Source organism: Marmota monax, unplaced genomic scaffold (assembly GCF_021218885.2).
Source record: "Marmota monax isolate L192 unplaced genomic scaffold, Marmota_monax_Labrador192_F-V1.1 WCK01_AAM20220418_F8-fsc00023, whole genome shotgun sequence".
NCBI lineage: Eukaryota > Metazoa > Chordata > Mammalia > Rodentia > Sciuridae > Marmota > Marmota monax.
In genome coordinates, this window is record NW_026692907.1 from 388,784 (window position 1) to 408,831 (window position 20,048).

A 20,048-nucleotide genomic window follows, 5' to 3' on the forward strand; every position below is an offset into this window, starting at 1 on the left:
GACCCCAAGAGACCCCCAACACTCACTGCGTCAATGTTGCCTTTGATGGCTTCAATCCGCCCAGCAAAGAATAGGAAAATGGCGCCCTGCAATGACATATATAAGGTATGTATGGGTCCGTGGTGTGCTCATGGGCTTGGGGAGGCTTGGCTGAATGTGGGCTCACCTTGGGGTATCGATTCAGGTAGGGCTTCAACAGCTTCTCTGCCTCCTCGATGTTGACATTCCCAGTACCTGGAGGAGGTAGCCAGGGGAGCATAAAACATTACCTTCACAGGCTCCTGGTATTCTTCCCAGCAGCCTACCAGGGCCTTCCTAGGGCCTCTACCTCCCACTCTCTGAGATAGGGATGATAATTCTTCCTATCTCAAGGCAACATAAGAATTAAATAAGATAATGCAGATATCACCCTGGCACATCACAGAGCTCAACAGTCAGGTGCCAAAATCTGCCAAGTTTGTGTCCAGAAACACAGAAACAGCATCTTCACTCCCTGCAAGGTAGGCACAATCATGCCAATTTTGCAGATGAGGAAACTGTGGCTGGAATGTGGTTACACTGGAAGGAACTGAGTGGCCAGCAGGCTAGGCCACAGGATAGTCAATGTGGCTCTGTTATTTCTGGTTTCAGTAACCCACCCCCTTTCCCACAGGCCTGGACATAGTTTGCAACCTCTGGTCCTTGGAAACCACTAGACCCGGGGCCCCACATAGGGCTCCTACCAAGCACGAAGGTAAGGAAGGTGTGGTAGCACAGCAGCAGCATGACACAGAGCACAGCCCGAAAGCTGTGTCCTGAGGCGCCCTCCTCCAGCTGGAGTAGCCCATAGTCCTGGGGGAAAGGAGGACAGACTGAGGTTCCCAGAGAGAGCCAGGGGCTTGGGAGTCTCTACTGCTGAAGCAGGGGCAAGACAGCACTAGGCTTGTTTTGGAAACCTGGAGGCCACAGCAGCTGCCCCCAGGCTGTGTGACTCTGAGCAAAGGGTTGCGTTCTCAGTGCCTCAGCCACCTTGGGGGCAGGGTGGGGGACACGGCTGCTAAGGCCAGGATAAAGGGTTGCCTGGGTCTTGGGTGTCACCCACCTCTCCCATAGTCCCTTCCCATTCCTCCCTGTATGCATCTACTGTCAGCCTTGTGGTGGGCTCTGAGAGCCAAGCAGCTTGGTCGTGTTGGGAGGAGGAGTGGTGAAAGGAAAATCCTAACCACAGGGTCTGGGCACAGGTGGGGCCACGAGTCCGGGTGCCTGGGAAGGCTTCCCGGGGGAGAAGCCTCCAGAGCCTAATTTGGGGAGAAGCAATGCAAGACCCTCCTGTAGTCCCTGCCCCTCAGTCTGTAGTCTGCAGCATTATTGTCCTTCCTGTGTCCTTCCTAAAACACAAACCTGACCTGCCTCAAACTCTCTATGACTACCCTGCCTTTGGGACAAAGCCTAGGCTGGATGCTGCAGGTTAGGGTTACCTATCCTACCTGGGCCTTTCTCATACTCTTTCTTTCATCAGCACCCTGAGACCCTACCTGCCATCAGCAAAACTGACAGGATGGACCTTTGAAGCCTCCAGTCATGGACCACAGATGGTAACCAAAAAAAAAAAAAAAATCCTTTTTCTTTTTTATTTTCTTTTTATTTTCTTTTTTGTTTTGGTACCAGGAATTGAACCTAGGGTCGTTTAACCACTGAGCCACATCCCCAGCCCTGTCTTTTGTTTTCATTTTGAGACAAGGTCTTGTTAAGTCCCTAGGGCCTCACTAAATTGCTGAGGTTGGTCTCGAACTTACAATGCTCCTGCCTCAGACTTCCAAGTTGCTGGATTACAGCTGTGCACCACTGTGCCTGGCTGACAACCCAAATTTTGAGGGCCCAAAGATAGGCATTCAGTATCACCAAGCCTCAGGTAACAATCTCCCTCCTTGGCTCTCTCCGTCCTGATAGTATCTAGAAGAAAGCTCCAGACCCATGCTGGCATGTGTCAAACTCTTGCCCTAAATTCCCTCTCACAAAGAGAAGCAGCCTGAGGTTGAGTTAGGGGGTCACTATTTCATAAGATTGTGTGGCCCTCGTAATTTTTTTATAATAATGTTCTTTTTTATAATAATGTTCTAGCCAAATAATATACACTTCATGTAATATGGTTTCATTAAAATAAATTCAAGTGAAAATTGAGTGACTTTTGAGAAAAGTAATATATAAATAATACCGTGGAGATCCACGGGCAGGGCAGATGTCAGGAAGGGCCAGAGACAGTGCACCTCTGAGCAACTCTTATCCAGCCCGTAGGGATCCCTTGTTTCACTGAGAAGTAACTCAGGGGAGGCAGGGACTTGCTCAGGGTCGCAGGAAGGGCATGAGGCTCCTGACTTCCAAGCCAGTGCTCCTTCCACACCGCCAGCCTCCTCCACCAGAGAGCCCTCAATGGGGGCTGGTAGGTAACTCAAGTTCCTGCTCTCAGTAAGGCTTCTGGGTGCTCAAGTTCTCTGGTTCCTTCTCATGTTCTGAAGCCCAGGATGGCTTCCTTGGGTATCTCCCAGATGAGGTGGGAGCACCAGAAAATTGTCCTGGAGGGAAGGACTTGCTTAAAGCCTTGAAGTGAGGAAGAATCAGAGGGGAAAAGAACTCCAGGTCCCTCAGGGCTGCCCTTCACACCCACCCTCACCCCAGAGCCTCTCCTCCATGTGAGGGGCCAGGGAGGGATCAACTGCCCCATAGGACCAGAATGGAGTGAAGGCAGACTCAGAGATCTGGGCTTTCTCCAGGGTCACACACTGAGAGGGGCTGAGCCTGGACTGGCACCTAGGTCCTCAGCTGCACCCTATCAAGCCCAGCTTCAGTTCTGGGGAGGAGCAGGACAAAGGCACTAAAAGGCAAGTGTTTACCTTATTTCCTGAAAACCCCACAAACTCCAGGAGCCGCAGGATCCTAGTGGGAAGCATGGACAATGTCTGCAGGAATAGAGACAGCTGGGTACAATGAGGGCACCCCAGTGTGGACAGGGAACCCCACCCCACGGCCTGCTCTTTGAGTAGACTTCTGGACAGCAGAGCCCTAACTTCCCTGACACACATGCCTTTGGAAAGGTCCCTAGTCCTATGTGGCAGGGACCTGAGCAGCAACACCTCCTAAGAGCAGTGCTTCCAAGTCTCCCTGTCTGAGCACACACTGTCCCCTCTGCCTGGAATACCCTTCTCAATCTGCAAACTCCGTGGATCCTTCAAGATCCAGCCAGATGCTTATTCTGTCTCCCAGAAAAACTTCCCCAGCTCTCCTGGAAAAGGACTAGGCTCTCTGTCCTCTGCTGGTCACCAGCTATTTCCAGGCCTGTTGCTTTCCCTGTCATTAAAGCCCTGATATAACTGATTTTTCAAGTTCTAGTGCTATAATGATTTCCCCCATGGTAAATTTTGAGCCACCAATTTGACACACAGATGCACAGATGGAGTCTCTGGAGCTGAGTCCAGCACCCTCCACCCACACCCCAGCTCTGAGCCTCTGAAGGTTGGTGATATGTGAGGTTTATCTCTGGGTCCTGGTGCCTGGCACATAGCCAAGCATGGTGCACTCAATAATGACCACACATGGCAGAGACATGCAGGGGAGACTTATCTGGAACCCAGACACTGTGGAAATGGGGAGAGGTGACTCCCACTCACCAGGTTGAAGGCTCCTACACCAAGCTTCACTCCTCCTTCAAAGTGCCTGTGGCTCGATCCCTTGCAGTACTGTGAGGACTGGACAAGGTTGTCCAACTCCCTGTGGAAACAGGCAAAGCTCTGTTTCAGTCACATGCTGGGGGCAGAAGCTGGGGTCCCTTCCAGCTGGGCCCAAGGTCAACTACACTTTAGCCTGATCTAACTCCATAGTGGTGGATTTGCACAGTTCTAGAGATCCAGAGAGCTGATACTCAAAGAATTTCTAGCCATCTCTCACCATGACAACACATTCCTCACCCTGAATTTCAGCCACACTGACCTTAGCATGCCTCGCCCCTGTCTTTCAGGCATGTGTTCATGCTGTGCATTCTGACTAGAACAGAGTTGCTCAATCTGACAGTTTAGGTAGGCTAGCTAATTTTGTTGGGGCTGTCTCTTGCATTGTTTAGTACATCTCCAGCCTCCACCCTCTGGATGTCAGTAGCATCCTCTCCCCAGTGGGACATTGCCAAACATCTGCAGGGGACATAATTACCACCAGGTGAGAATCACTGGCTAACTTGAAACCCCCCTCCCTCAGGAAATCTTCCAAGAGTTTGCTTGGTTGGAATCCAACCTTTTCTTCCTGGTCACCAACTAAAGATCCCTTAGACCAGGCTAAGCCAGAGGTTCTCAGGATGTGCCTGCTGCCAGGCATGATGGCACATGCCTGTAATTCCAGCAACTTGGGAGGCTGAGGAAGAGGATTGCAAGTTCAAGGCCAGCCTCAATAATTTAGCGACCCTGTCTCAAAAAAAAAAGAAAGAAAGGAAAAGAGAAGAAAGAAAGAAGAGGAAAGAGAAGAAAGAAAGAAAAGGGATATAGCTCAGCAACAAAGCACCCTTGGCACCCTTGGGTTCAATTCCCAGTATTTTAAAAAAGTGCTTGGGGCTGGGGATGTGGCTCAAGCGGTAGCACGCTCGCCTGGCATGCGTGAGGCCCGGGTTTGATCCTCAGCACCACATACAAACAAAGATGTTGTATCCGCCGAAAACTAAAAAATAAATATTGAAAAATTCTCTCTCTCTCTCTCTCTCTCTAAAAAAAGAAATATATATATATATATATATATATATATATATATATATATATATATATATATATATATAAAGTGTCTGCTTCCTTCCTGGACTATCAATGTCTTATGAGTTTTTGATTGGCAAGCACCACTGAGGCTTCTCAGCTCCAGGCACTAGAAGACAGTAGGGAACAAAACGACCAAGCACAGCCCCATAGCACCCATCTTCTATGGGACAGCTCCATCAAGTCACTGCAAGAGTGAAGAGAACCTCAGAGGGGAAGCCCTGGGCCCAATCTCATCTGGGAATCAGAAAGTCTTTAGCTAGGAGGTGACATTTGAGCAGAAAATCTAAGGGGTGAGTTGGAGCTAGCCTGGTACAGAGTGTTTCTGATCAAACATCATATCCAAATGCCCTGAAGCAGGACTCAGCTGGGCATATTTGAAGAACTGGGGGAAGGCCCAATGTCTGAGGCAGAGGAGAGGAGAGGATTTGGCAAGGAAGGTACGGAAGAGCTCCCAGGAATGGCTGGATAGTGACCAAGAGTCTTCTCAGAGCAGAAGGAGCCTCAGGAGTTGGCAAGAGGTGACCTAACCAGGTGTGTTTTGGAGACATCATTCTGACAGCTGACAGGCAGGCTGTGGGGCCAGAGCACTTGTCTGGCTCCTTGGACGAATCCTGTGCTCCAACCCAGCCACACTTGTCACACTGATGAGCAACACTTATCTGCAGGGAAACAGTCACACTACATGGGAAAGGTGAAGATAAGTAGTCTCACACTTTCATGGGAAATAAGTTTTAATGTAAAATTTAGGGGGATACTGAGTTTTCAGAGCTTTATTTGATGATGGATTATAGATAAAGAACTGTGGAGACATACTGGGTAAAAGTGCTCTTGATTGTACCTTCATTCTTTCATTCATAAACACAATCTATGTCTGGCCCACAGCTGAAAGTCAGGGATCCACAGAGCATGGAAATGATTCTGGCCCTCAAGGGTGGGGTATGTGTGTGTGTGTGTGTGTGTGTGTACAATCTGACTACTAAAGGAGTTGAGAAAAGCTTCATGGGGAAAGGATCATGGCCTTCATGGATATGTATGAATTCTGCTGTTCCTCGAATGACTGTTCTTGGGTTTGTCTCCCTGCCTCCACTAGACCAAGATATTTGTGTGAAATCTGGGTCTAATTTTTCCCTAGCATAGGCTCAGCCACAGAGAAGGCACTCAGGAGATCAAAGGAACAGATACAGCCAGAAAACCAGGGGGATATTATTTCAGAACACTGAGACACTGGGGGTGCAGAAATCTGCCTGAGCTCAGCACGCTAAACTTCCAGCCCCCAGCCAATACTCTCTGCCTCCTACAAAGCAGCCCAGGGTAGTAGATGCCGCGGCCCCAGGCCTCCCAGCCCTCCTGCTGGCAAGCCCCACTCACTTGTAGGTCTGGTAGCTGTTTCGAACTTTGATGCCCCCCTTGATGAAGCTCACCATGTTCTCATCCTGCAGAAGGGAGAGATGCTGAGAGCCAGCCCAGGCTTGAGAACCAAAACAACCCAACAGGAGTGTGGGTAAACACAATGGGGTATGTTCATCCAAGACAATATCATACAGCCACATGAGGACAAGTGAAGAAAGCAAGCAATACATAGCCTGAGCCCTTGGGAAGTTCATAAACACTGAAGCATAACAATGTGCTGTTCAGAAATGAACAGGAAGCTGATAAACTGTTTTTAACAACAGGTGGGGGATGAAGGAAAATGAAGATAGTGGCTTCCCTGTGGAGGGAAGCCAGGATGGTGGCAGGATCCCAGACGGCAAGAAGAGTTTCCACCAGTGCTGTTCTTGGGGGTTGAAGGTGTTTATTATTTGTAGTAATATAATAAATAAAATAATCCAAGTGTGATGGTACGTGCCTGTAATCCCAGAGACTCTGGAAGCTAAAGCAGGATGATCACAAGTTTATGGCCAATCTCAGCAATTTAGTGAGACCCTGTCTCAAAATAAAAAGTAAAAAGGGCTGGGAATGTGGCTAAGTAGTGAAGCACCCCTGGGTTCATTACTCAGTATGTATAAACAAACAAACAAACAAGCCTTTCATGGTGCAATTATTATAGTGAGTCCTAAACCAAAGATTAGGATTAATTTAATTCTAATCACCAAAGGTCCCAAAAGACAATTAAAAAAAAAAAAAAAAAAAGAGCTAAGAATAACAAACAGCACCCATGTGTATCCCTTCCCTCCAAATATCCTGATAATATGTTATAACTATAAGCCAGGCTTTTTAATAAAATAATGCAGTGATAGTTCTCATGAATCCCACGGGGTGGTAAGGAGGCCGTTTGCTAATCCTGTGACCCTGAGAAAATGACTCCTCTAAATTGCTTCTTCACTGGCTTCTGAGTTGAAGATTAAATAACAATGTAAACATATATAAAAACAAACTGACGTGTGTGACGTATGGAGAAAGGACATACTTTGCTGTGTGCAAAAGCTTGGTGCACTGTAGGTGCTACCAGTGTTGACTGGATGAATCAAGTGTAAAACAGGCTTTGTGGGCTGGGGATGTGGCTCAAGTGGTAACACGCTCGCCTGGCATGTATGGGGCGCTGGGTTTGATCCTCAGCACCACATAAAATAAAATAAAGATGTTATGTCCACCGAAAACTAAAAAATAAATATTAAAAAATTCTCTCTCTCTCTCTTTAAAACAAAACAAAACAAAACAAAAAAAAAGTGGGCTTTGTGACAGGGCTCTGTGACAATGCCTGTTGCCCCATGTGGTTATAAACAGGAGCAGCAGCAATGAAAAGGTGGAAGCCACACCCCAGGAATGGTTGGGAGCACCTGTGCTAGGTGGGAGAGGAAGAGCACATTCCCTCCACAGTGAGGCTGGCCAGGACCAGGAGCTGGGGCTCTAAGCCTCAGGCCTCACCTGGACCACAAGGGGAGGGTCATGGTGCTATGTACCCATCTGGCATGGACATGGTAACTAATCTGAAATTTCCAGTCTCCCAGCAAAAGGAGAGGTCCCTACCTGCAGGAATGTCAGCGCCGCTCTCTGCAGCAGGCACTCTGCATAGCAGACCTCAGCGTGGATTTCCTCTGTGGGGGAAAAAACAAAATACTGCAGCCAGGAGATGGGGGCGCCAATCCTCAAACCCCCTCTTTTTCCAAAACAAAGGGAGGCTGTGTCAGCACCTCCCCTACCTCTACCCAGTCACCCTGTCCAAAGTTAGCTCACATCTCTCTCCCTAGTCTTTGGACTGGCTCCCAGCCCTAACACCCCAAATATAGGCACAGACCATTCTCCTTCCCCAAGTGTCACTGCAGATGCCGCTGCACCCTGCACCACTGCATGCATTGTTTGATACTAAAACCTACCAGTGCTCTCAGGTGGGTGAGATCATTTGTCCCTGTGCTGAAAAGCCCCAAAATAACTTATGGTTGGCTACTGTCACCCAATGTCATGGCCTAAAGATGCCACCTGGTCTACAACAGCCCAGATCAACTCTTCTGCTGCTGCTGCCATCTGTCTAAACCTGGGGTGTCAATTCCTAAGACCACTTTCCCCTCTGGGGCACACGGTGTCACTAAGGCAAGTACATCAGTGCACCTGATCGACACTCCATTCTAAGCACCCTTTGGTCCCCATGAGTCTCCCTTTCCTCAGTCCAGGTTCTCAGCCAGGCATGCTGTTGGGTGGGCAGGTCTCCTCACACCCTTACCAGAGGCCATTCCTGAAAAGGTCCCAGGCCTGACACACCCATGCCCCACATGTAGGCCCAGGGCCCTGCCCCCGTGGTAACTGGAAAAAGAACTGCCCCTCCCCTCACTCCTCAGGTCTGGAGCTGGGCCATCTGGGCTGGGCACAGATGCCACACCTTCTGTGAATTGGTCCATGGTGGGGCGGTGCACCAGGTTACTGAAGGAGTCTGTCACAGAAGACTTTCTCCTATGCCTGAAAAGGAAAAAGAGGCCTCCAGTTATTAGGTGGGGATAAGAGAGAGGACCAGCCTAGGTCTTTGCCCCTCTTTGCTATGCTCCAGAAAATTCCAAGGTGTATAGGATTCTCCAGATACTGAACTCCTGACATTCCCCAAATTCAGGACTTTCCTACCCCTTTGTCCTGCTGTTGTCTTCTGGCTGAATCCCTGTCCTGCTTCCCTCTGCCCTGACCAGCACCTGGTCACACTCCAGGGCCTTCTGAGGTATTACCTTCTCCAGGAGTCTTTCTCACTTCGTGGGCTAGACACTCAAAACCCTATGAGCCCCCTGAATCATGCTGAATCACTCCCTGGGTCTGTGTCCCTGCCTGGTGGTACAGGCAACAAAACTGCCCCAGTTTGATAATCTAGGTCACCACATCTGGCCCAGGCACTCAGGGTCTATTGGCCCACTTATACAGCAAATATGGATTGGACACATTCAGTTATGCACCAGGTCCTGTGACCCATGTCCTCATGCAGTTTCCAGAACTACCCATCATCATATATTATCACACCCATTTTGTAGATGAGGAAAGTTAGGTCCAGAGAGGGACCTGCCAAGGTCAGATTTATGAAGTGACAGAGCTAGATTTCTCTCCTAGTCAGCACTGATACCTGAAAGTGGCTTGGTAACTAGAGCAGATGACAAAGCTTTACTGCAGTGCTGGCAGGGACGGCTCTCAGCACTTGAGGACAAAACCTCTTAGCCAAAAGCAACAGCACTAGTAGTGGCATTCTAGACACTAGGATAGGACAGGATGGCAAACAGGGGGACCTCAAACCCCAGTCCCTGCCTCCCCATAGCCCCAACCTCTGACACAGCAACTGTGCTTCCTTCATCATGTTGCCGGCAAGCAGGATGTCCTGGGGGTCAAACGTCATCATGGCCTGCATCTCCAGGATGGTGGCATACGTCAGCGAGTGGTACATGCTCTCCTTGGTTCTGCCAGAGAAAAGGGACATTGAGGGCACCCCTCCTCCAGCTCCAGATGTGACTGGACAAGTGCAAATCACCTGCCATCCCCTTCCAGCTCTTCATGAGGGAAGCAGGTACTGTCTGACCCTTTCACTGCCACTCAGAAGACCTCGGATCAGCTCTTCCTCATCCTGCTGAGGGGTCCTAAATGACCTTCCAAATTTGAGCCTCAGTTCCTCCTCTCTCTGGGAGGGGTGGTAGCAACAACGTAGCTTGAGGACTAAGATCCTGGAGGAGTGTGGACCTAAATCTGCCCTTCCCCAAACCTGGGCCCGCCTCTTGTTTCTGCCCTCACCTCCAGCAGGCAATCCCTGGTCCTATCTGTTCCCAAGATCCCTTCTATCCCCAAGCCCCAACCCTGGGCTAGCTCTCATTCCCAACCCCCTTGATAGCTGTGCTCTCGATCCCTTTGTCCCATCATCTGACCACTAGCCCCTGGTTTAACATCCCAGTTCCACTGGAAACAAGCTCCACCCCTCCATGGTCTGGCTACAATGAATATTGCACCATTGGCCTCAATGAACCATCCAGACCTTCCCTGAGAAAACCCCATGCTCTCCTCCTCATGGCTCCTGTGCCCTGAGATGCCCCTCCCCTGCCTCTAAGCCTCCTGGGAATCCAGGGCTCTTCCTCAGGGACTGTGTGCCTATGACCAGGCACAGGCCACACTGAACTGTCATCAGCATAGACTCAGCCATCTCCAAAGACTATGAGCACCTCAGGGACAGAGCTTGGATGTGACTCACCTCTGTCCTCAACCTTTGCCTCCTGCCTCCCTGCTCCTCCACAGCCCTGGGCTTTCCCAAAGACGTGTGTTTGGGCAGGAGGGGGGTGGCATTTAGCCTAACATATGGAGAGGGCAGAGGGCAAGGAGGCATGGGAACTATGCCAGTTTGGGCCTTGGTGGCTGTTCTGCAAAAGGGGGCAATGATGCTGGCTGGCCTGGGCCCTGTGGCCCTTGGGACTGACAGGAGGGAGCTGCTTGCCTGGCACAGCATCAGTGTTGCTGCTTCCCCACGTGCCCTTGTCAATTATTTACAAAACTCCTCAGTGCCAGGCTTATGCTGGGAACTTCACAGGAGAGAGAGATGACTAAGGTTTATAGACAGTTTTATCGTAAAATCATGTGACTCTAACCGTCTTCCTTTCTCGTTCATGAAACATCTGTAGATTGAGTTGCTTTTTTTTTTTAATACTTCTGAGTGACTCTTGGGTGTTAGGCTCCTTGAGAGTCAAAGATTCCTGAAGGAAACAAAAAGCTGGAGGACCCCTCTCAATCCCTGCCTGTCCTCAAGACACCTCATCAGGCTTCCTCTGGGGATAGCAGTTTGTGGAAAAATGGCTGCCTGAAGTGGGACCAAACTTAGACTTCAGAATCCCTCAGACACAGAATGGAGTTTCAGCTTTGCCAGTTACCAGCTGTATGATTCTGGCAAACCTCACAGTTTCTCTAAGTCTCAAGTTTTTCCTCTGTAAAATTAATACAATAACTCTTCTGTCCGAGGGTTATTGTATTTTTTGAGTGACACCCAGGTCAGGGGCCACAATGTCTATGCTCAGTAAATTGAGCTCCTCTGTGTCCTGCTAGGGTCAAGGTTAATTCCCAGCCCTCTCCTGGATGAGGGGCTTCCCAAGCAACACAGACACCCAACCCCCTGATGCCCCACAATAAAACCCTTCTTCAGACCTATCTAACTCAGGACCTAGCCTCTCCCTTCCTCTTCTTCCACAGGTCTCAGTCCCAGGAATCAGCACCACCTGTCCAGCTTCCCTGCTGAGCCCAGTATGGTACTTGGCCCAGAAGGAGGGACAGCCCCACCTGTGTAGCTGGCAGGCAAAGTAGAATTTCTAGTCTGAGTTCCAAGGCCCCAACATGCATCTGTGGCTAGAATCCTAGCCCTGTCTCAGCCTATCATCTGGAAGCCCCCTAACTCTGATCAACACTGAAAACTCATATACAAAGGTAGGACAACCCCCAAACCTCAGTATGTACTCCACATGTTTTTATTTGCACACATAGAATCTAGGTCCCACACAGCTGCGCTGAACCCAGCTCTGCCAAACAATGCCCACTGGGATCCCACCTTCCAGGGCCCAGAGCAGTTATCAAGATGGGAAGGGTGCTGGAAGAGCCATCAACAGAGCAGGATGCTGTGACTGGGGACCCCTTGGCCACTTGAGGTAGCCTCAAGTTCTTCCTTCCTGGCTTGCACCCAACAATTAGGCCTTATCAGCCATCATGACGGCCCTTGCTTCCACCATCTGGGCCTTCTCATCCTGACACAACCTCCACTGCTCCTTCCTGGGCCCCCATCTCTAGTCCCAGCCTAGGGCCTCACTTTCCAAGTATGTCTGAAGGCAGACACAGCCCTCTACCTCACCTTATCTCTACTCCCTCCTCATCAGAGCTCCCACTTCCTAGTCCCTCACCTTGGTCTTCTCAAAATTCACCTCACTGACCTCCTCTCAAGACAAGCTGCTTCCAGGGGACTGTACATCCCATTCACCTTCCCTCAGACTGCTGGGACCCTTCCCTACTAGTACCTGCCGTAGCTCTTCCCACTCCAGCCAGGTTGAGGGTCTCCACCCTCAAATACACCAGAGCCTCATTCACTGTAGGTTCATGCACAGGCTATTCCCTCTCATCCAGCCCAGAAGTTTACATGTCACTTCTTCAAGAAAGCTGTTTGAAGCCAGTTTCACAGGCATTTGATCTGTGCTGCTGCACAGAGCATTGTACCTAAAAAGGTCCTATGTTTGGTTTAATTCTCTGTTATCACTGCCTCAAAATTCTTTTTTTTTTTGGTACCAGGGATTGAACCCAGGGGCTCTTAATTGCTGAGCCTTGTCCCCATCCCTTTTTGTATTTTGTTTAGAGACAGGGCCTCATTAAGTTGCTGAAGCTGGCTCTGAACTCAAGGATCCTCCTGCCTCAGCCTCAGAAGCCATGGGATTATAGGCATATGCCACTATGCCCAGTTCAAAATTCTTAATTTGGAGCTAAATGACCCCACATTTTCATTTTGCAATGGGGTCTGAAAATTAGGCATCTTGCTGGGCACACACCTATAAGCTAACAGCTCGAAAGATTGAAGAGATTGAAGCAGAAAAATTCCAAGTTCAAGGCTATTTAGGAAGTCCCTGTCTCAAAATAAACAAATAAAAGATAGCACATTGGCTCACATCTGTAATCCCAGCAACTCAGGAGGCTGAGGCAGGAGAATTTCAAGTTCCCGGTCAACCTCAGCAATATAGTGAGGCCCTAAGCAATTTAACAAGACCTTGTCTCAAAATAAAAAATAAAATAAGAGGGCTGGGGATGTGGCTCAGTGATAAAGTGCTCCTAGATTTAATCTCCAGTGCGTGGGCATGCACACACACACACAAAAAAAAAAAAAAATGGAAAAGAAAGAAATTATGCAGCTGGCACCAAAGCCTTCCTGACCCCCACATGAGTTGGGGTCCCTGTGTAGCTCTCAGCAAGCTTATGGTTGGTTTCACTATTCCCCTGCTGGGACCTGACCCCTTAGTCTCAAGTCTCAACAAGTGACCTTTCTCTTGGAGAAATTCCAGGATGTCCACATGGACGCACCCTGAACTTCCTGTGCCCAGGCACATGCAGGTCTGTGCGCACCCTTTCCTACCTCTTCACTCCTCCTGGTGGAGAGGCAGCATGAGGCCTTCCTATGCAAGGTGACCGCCTCCACCCTGCCAAGACCCAAGAGAGCACAGTGGTCAGAGTGGGGCCTATGGGCCAGGTGGCCCTGAATTTAATCCCAGCTCTGCCACTTATGAACCATGATCACTTATTTATCGAGAAAAATTAACAGGGTAGACTCCATGTTCCAGAGACAATGCTTTGAGACGGACATAGAGCTAAGTACCAGAGATTAGCAGAACAGATGTAGGAAGGGAGCTTGGTAAACATAGTGACTTCCCCTGGGAGTAAAAGAGGGATAACATCCCCTATAGCTAAGGCAGACAATTAAACAAGACAACATGTGACAGTGAAATTGAATCCTAACCTCTCCTGAAGCTTCAGAGGTTACAAATGGGGACCAGGACTGCTTTTTAGCAAGAATCATTTTCCCTAAACCAGTGGTTCTCAGTGTTGAGGTATTTTTTGCCCCCATAACATGCCCCTCAAGGACATCTGGCAAGTTCTAAAGATTTTTTTTTTTTTTTTTTGGCTATCACAGGTGGGACATAATTTGCTCCCCTGGGGACTTCTGGCAATTTTGGAGACATTTTTGGTTGCCACAAGGCAGGGTAGGGAGAGCATGCTATTGATACTATCACCTGTGGGAAAGCACTGAGGCACAGAGGCTACCCTGCTCTACATGCAAGGTAAGAGGGGCCTCCTGGGAAGACTGATTCTCTAGGGTACCTCCTTTAGAGTGAGGGTTTTGTCTTTGGAGTGCTTCCCTGAGGTGAGGGAGAGGAGGAGGGAAAAATCCCTCCTCAGGACCTTTTGGTAGGTTCATTGAGGGCCTGGGTGTAACATGCCATGTGATTTTAGTGGGTTTTTTTTCCCCCCCCCATGCTCTGATTCTCTTCTGTTGGCCCCAAGTCTACAGGACAGTCCAGAGTTAAACCAAGGTGTGACCTGGTGTTCGCTAGGCCTCAGGGGATGAGGAGAAAGGCCAGTGTCAATGTTTGGTGTGTGGCAGTAGAGTCCTGAGATAGCCAATTTCCAGTGCAGGAGGTGGCTATGGTCTGGGGTCCAGGAAATGGGAGACAGGAAATGACCAGGAGGGAATTGAGAGCAAGTAGCCTTCCAAAACTGTTGGGAAGGGGCTAGGTGCAGTGGCACATGATGTAATTCCAGAGATTCATGAGGCTGAGGGAGGAGGATTGCAAGTTCAAGGCCGGCCTCAGCAACTTTATAAGAGCTTACCTCAAAATAAAAAATTGGAAAAAAGACTAGAGATGTAGCTCAGTAGTAGAGGATCCCTAGGTTCAACTCCTAGTACCTCAAAACAAAAAACAAACAAAAACTATTGGGAAGGAAACCTGGACAATGGAGCAGGATGACTGGGTCACCTGAGTCCCTCAGAGGGTGAGAATGAGGAATAGTTACCAGAAAGACTCATTCTGATCATCACATCCTGGATCCCCCACCACACCCCAGAAGCTGGGACCCTGAGCCCAGAAAACAGAATGATGAGCCAGTCAACTCCAGAAAAAGTGAACAGAGGGCTCGGATTGTGGCTCAGTGGTAGCCCTGGGTTCGATCCTCAGCACCACATAAAAATAAATAAATAAAGATATTGTGCCCAACCAAAAAATAAATATTTTTAAAAAAGTGAACAGATCAGGCTTGGGGACTTGTAGAAACCAGTGGGCCTGCCTGGGCATTGGCTTTCCTGGGATCTGGGGAACTGGGTATAGCAATATAGAGGATATCGTAGGACTGAAGAGAGGGAGATTAAGGAAAATAGGCAGATGACATGATTGGACCCCAGCCTCCTCCCCCCACCTTAGAATTCAGGCAGCCCTGGGTTCTCTGTCCAGGCTTAGAAATGGAGGATTCTTTTCAGGAAACTGGACCACACCAGATGCTGACATCTGGGGGCCAGCAGCTCTCTTCCAGATCTCACCAATCACAAGGCTACTTGGTACAGGTTTTCCAGCTGGCCTTTGAGTGAATTTACTGTTAACTATGACTAGGGATCATCAGGTATCTGAGAAAATACCCCATGAGAGAAGGGTTCCCACCATTAAATGAATGCAGGAAACTGGAGAAGCCAATATCATATGAAAAGAATAAAGATCCTGGGAAAAGAATAGAGCATTTTGAAAAGGGATAATAAGCTGTGATGATAACAACAACAATGATAAGTTAGAAAGCTTACTATGTCAGGCTCTGTCATATGGAACCTCACATTCCAAATGTAGCTATAAAGAAGACAACAGGTCCACAAATCAAGAATAAGACGTTATAGGAAAAAAAAAAAGAAGATCCACAGAACAATACAGAATACTAAAAAATTATCATGTACTTGTAGAAGCAGTCAATAGAAGGACTTAATAATGAAACTGAGGAAATTCCCAAAAATTGGAGGAAGAAAACGAGAAAGAATCAGAAAGGGGAACGGGAGATAAGAGCCTTAGAAGAGGATTGATCTAAATAAAGTCAGGAAAGAGAAACAGAATATAGAGGGAATTTCCTAGAACTGAGTCTCCAAAAAATAATATGGGATAAAAAAAGACCTTTGTTTTAGCACATCACTGTGAAATCCCAGATTTTCAAGAATAAAAGGGAAGATCCTAAACATTTCTAGAGAAGGAAAAAAGATCACATGAAAAGTAGAATTAGGATTCAGAGAGACAGAAGATGACAGAAAGCAGGGGAGTGATACCTTCAAACTTCTGATAGAAAAAAATGTTATGTTCATGCAACTCTTTGTTAGGAAATTTCTAGAGGGCATATTCTGGAAAAATCCAGTAGAATATGTGAGAGAACGAGCTGGGTTCAAGGAATCAGGAGAGAGGCAACAGGAGCCTGGGGGGGCAGGTAGCTGGGAGGTGGCCAGGAGACATGTATATCCAGGTTTCCAGGAAGAACAGGGACTGAGAGCTCACTTGGTATTTGGACATATAGGGAAAAACTCATGATAGGATCAACTGGTAGAGTTAAGGATAAATGTGTAAAGTGTGACTCTACTTTGGGTACAAAGAGAAGTGAAAAATTGTGCTCCATCTGTGTACTATGAGTTGAAATGCATTCTGCTTGTCATGTATAAGTAATTAGAACAAATTTTTCAAAAAGTAGTAAGTAAAAAAAGGTGACTTTCAAAAGATATATTCCATGGTTGTATGAATATCAAAATGGATTCTACTGTTCTGTATAACTAAAAAGAACCATTTAAAAAAAAGAGAGAGAAACAGCAAATAAAGAATATAATCAAAGTGTGGGATCAGAAGTTTAAAAAAAAGGTGACCTTCATGAAATGAGAATTATATCTCAGTTTTAAAGACAAAGAAAAAAATGATAAGAAAAAGCAGTGTAGACATATTATCAAGAAATAAGGCAGCAAACACTGGGGAAATTGATTAAAAGATCAGTGCTCATTATTACCCTACTGATCTTGAAGTAGGCAACTGCGGGGAAAATAAGCAAAGCCGATGGAGAGAAGAAGCCACAATGGACTCAGCAGGAATAAGAGGTAAAGTGGGAAGAAGTGAATAAGTCATAGCGACCTTAGAGAGGTCTCTATGGTGGCTGCTCAAAGGCTCAGGGACTGGGAGCCTGAGCCATTTTATGGGACTTCTCAGTGGTCACGGTGACCCAGAAAGCTGAAGGCATTGAGTTACATGAGGTTCTTCTCATACAAGACCTCTGGTTCTCCATGACCAACATGCCCCATCCCTACACACACATTTGCACACGCATGTGCACACGCAGCTCTGCCCTTCACCCCCACTGGGGCTTAAGCTCACCTGGGTTTGAGGTAGCTGAGTGCTTCTGAGAACTGGTTGGTGAGGAACAGGTCCAGGGCCGTCATGCACTGGTCCAGGGCCTCATGGAGGTTGCTCACAGGAGTCCTGAGGGGAGAGAGATGGGCCTCAGCTCCTCCTGGCCAACTACCTCTCTGGTTAGCCTTGAATATCTTTCCCAAGCCCTTCCAGGCTGCCCACTCTGTACTGGAATGAAGAGACAATTTGGACCCACTTCTCAATGTCTCCAAGGGTGAGAGGAGGAGCAAAAGCGTGTGTGACATCTGAGATCTTCAGGAGGGGTGGGGGAGGGGCTGAGAATAGACAGCAAGAAGACCTCGGAATAAATGTATCTTACCCTCCACAAGAGCAGTGGGAATCCTTGTGGCCTTTTTGACCCATTGGGCTCTGCTGCCCCCCTGGGGGGGTGCAGCTCACCCACTAAGTCCCACTTCTGTCCCTCCTTCTCCAGGCCTCCTCCTGTCTCTCAGGCCTGCACTCTAGAACCCCAGACACTGTCATAATGGGCCATGGAGGGCAGCAGACCCGTAAAAGCAGCCCGGGGCATTCCATACTGCAGTCTCACCTTCCCAATGACACCTTCCACATACCCGCCCTCCCCACTTCTCACATTTCTCTGAGGTCCTTATCTTCTCTCATATGTGATATATTTTTGTGTTTATGGTCTGTCTGTCTCTCTCTCTCCACAAAAATACAAGCACTAAAAGACAGGAATCTTAGTTTTGATCACTGCTCTATCCCCAGCACTTAGGATCTGGCACAAAGTAGGCTTTTAACGCATATGTGAAGTGAATGAATGAAAGAAAAAAGGGGAGTAAAAAACTAGGAAAACAAATTCCTAACTTTTCTGATCTTCAGTATTCCCATCTAAAAAATAAGATGTGAAATGAGAAAGATCCCAGAAGTCTAACTGATAATCTTGAGAATGCCTCTTCTCAAGGGCTCTTGTGAGTGAAGGAAGGTTCCAGAAAGGAGCTCAGTGATATAATTGAAGGGAATTCCTATTTCCAAAAAAATAGTAAAGAGAAAACCTCTTCTCCACCAAGTAAACTACCTATACCTTGAGGCCCAATTCTAGTGCTTCCTGTTCCATACATCAGATCTTCCCAGGCAAAATGAGATGTGTCCCGTTTAAACTCCCATTCATTCTCCCAAATATGTTCTCCCTCAGTTCTGCCATTTTAATAAGTGACACACCTCTGCCCAGTTTCTCAAGCCAGAAATCTGACAGTTATCCTTGACACACCCCTCTCACAGGCCTCCATCATCCACTACATCACTAAACACTATCAACTATACTACCTAAATGTCTCAAAACCATCCTCTTGTCCAGCATGATGCCCCAGCCTTGTAATACCAGAGACTTGGGAGGCTGAGGCAGGGAGACTGTGAGTCTGAGGGCAGCATCAGCAATTTAGGGAGGTCCTAAGCACTTAGGAAGATCTTGTCTCAAAAAATAAAGCAGGCTAGGGATACAGCTCAATGATTAAGTGCCCCTGGGTTAAGTCCCTAGTACCCCACCACCACCAAGAAAAACCCTACCTACCCCTTTCCATGCCCAGTGGCCTCTGGCCCAAGTCTCTATCATCTTTACCCAAGACTGTTCCGATCACTTCCTACCCCTTCTCCCTTTTTTAAAATTTTTAAAAAATACTTTTTTAGTTGTAGATGAACACAATACCTTTATTTTATTTGTTTTTATTTTTATATGGAATTGAATCCAGTGCCTCACACACTCTAGGCAAGCAATTCCGGCCCCTCAGCTAGACAGTTTTTATTCCACATTTCATGTCTCTCAACTTGCTTCTTTATTATCCATTTGACTTATTAGGTTCTGAATACTTTCTTTAGGTCTTTCATTTCACGACTTCCTTCTTCAGGTGTGTCTGATCTGTTTGTTATTTGTCCAGGATACTGGTTTTTTTTCATGTTGATTATTATATTTTTCCTTTCCAGAAATTCTTCTTGGTTCTTTTTCAAGTATGTTTTGGATATTTTAGATAGTATTTTGCTACCTGTTTATCTTATTGTTTCAAGTTCTTCTTCAATTTCTATATATTTTTGGGGGGAGGGGGTACCGGGGATTGAATCCAGTGGTACTTTATTCTGAGCCACATTCCCAGTTCTTTTTATTTTTATTTTGAGACAGGGTCTCACTAAGTTGCTGAGGCTGGTCTCAAACTTGAGATCCTCTTGCTTCAGCCTCCTGAATTGCTGGGATTACAGTCATGCATCACTATGCCTGTTTGAACATCTCCACAATTTTTTTTTGGTGGGGGGTTGGGGGGAGGGACTAGGGGTTGAACTAGGGGCACTTGACCACTGAGCCACATCCCCAGCCCTATTTTGCATTTTATTTAGAGACAGGGTCTCACTGATTTGCTTAGTGTTGCACTTTTTGTTGAGGCTGGTTTTGAATTCCTGATCATTCTGCCTCAGTCTGTCTAGCAGCTGGGATGACAAGGATGTGCCACCACACCTGGCATCAATGTCTCCACAATTCTTAAGCACAATTATTTATATTCTGTATCTGATAATTCTAGCATTTAAGACTCTCAGATAAACTACTATTTGTTCCTGATATCTGCTGATCATAATGGCTTGTTTCCTTGTGTATTTTAAAATTTAAACATGAATTCATCATTGTCAAAGGGACCTTGGGACAAGGGCACATCCCTCCAAAAAGGACTTCCATTTACTCCAGCCAAGCTCCCTGAGGCACTGACACCCTGAGACCACTTAAGTCACTTTTCTAATTTATGAATTCTAGGACCACAAAAGTGGTATGCATTCAAACCCAGCATTTGTGTCATGGCAGATGAATATTTAGAATTTTCTAGAGAACCCTTTTTTCCCACCAGAACTGTTGTCTCCCTTTTCTGGTGGATGATCTTTTTTCTGGCCCATCCTCCTAGTCACTGAG

At 47.5% G+C, this 20,048-nt stretch overlaps 1 protein-coding gene across 7 annotated transcripts in view; it reads right to left on the reverse strand.

The window, feature by feature from the left end:
• Positions 1 to 20,048, reverse strand: part of Ttc39a (tetratricopeptide repeat domain 39A) — a 54,195-nt gene that overhangs the window by 11,909 nt on the left and 22,238 nt on the right. For 6 of the 7 annotated variants that reach the window (XM_058581443.1, XM_046450851.2, XM_058581447.1 and 3 more), the window contains exons 2-11: positions 17,108 to 17,212; positions 9,500 to 9,631; positions 8,584 to 8,660; positions 7,737 to 7,804; positions 6,138 to 6,202; positions 3,645 to 3,744; positions 2,871 to 2,936; positions 723 to 831; positions 167 to 234; positions 27 to 86 (exon numbers count right to left, since the gene is read on the reverse strand). In XM_058581443.1, coding sequence (XP_058437426.1) covers positions 27 to 86; positions 167 to 234; positions 723 to 831; positions 2,871 to 2,936; positions 3,645 to 3,744; positions 6,138 to 6,202; positions 7,737 to 7,804; positions 8,584 to 8,660; positions 9,500 to 9,631; positions 17,108 to 17,212 — 850 coding nt within the window. The remainder of the gene's footprint in view (positions 1 to 26; positions 87 to 166; positions 235 to 722; positions 832 to 2,870; positions 2,937 to 3,644; positions 3,745 to 6,137; positions 6,203 to 7,736; positions 7,805 to 8,583; positions 8,661 to 9,499; positions 9,632 to 17,107; positions 17,213 to 20,048) is intronic. The other variant, XM_058581444.1, reaches the window with a different exon arrangement.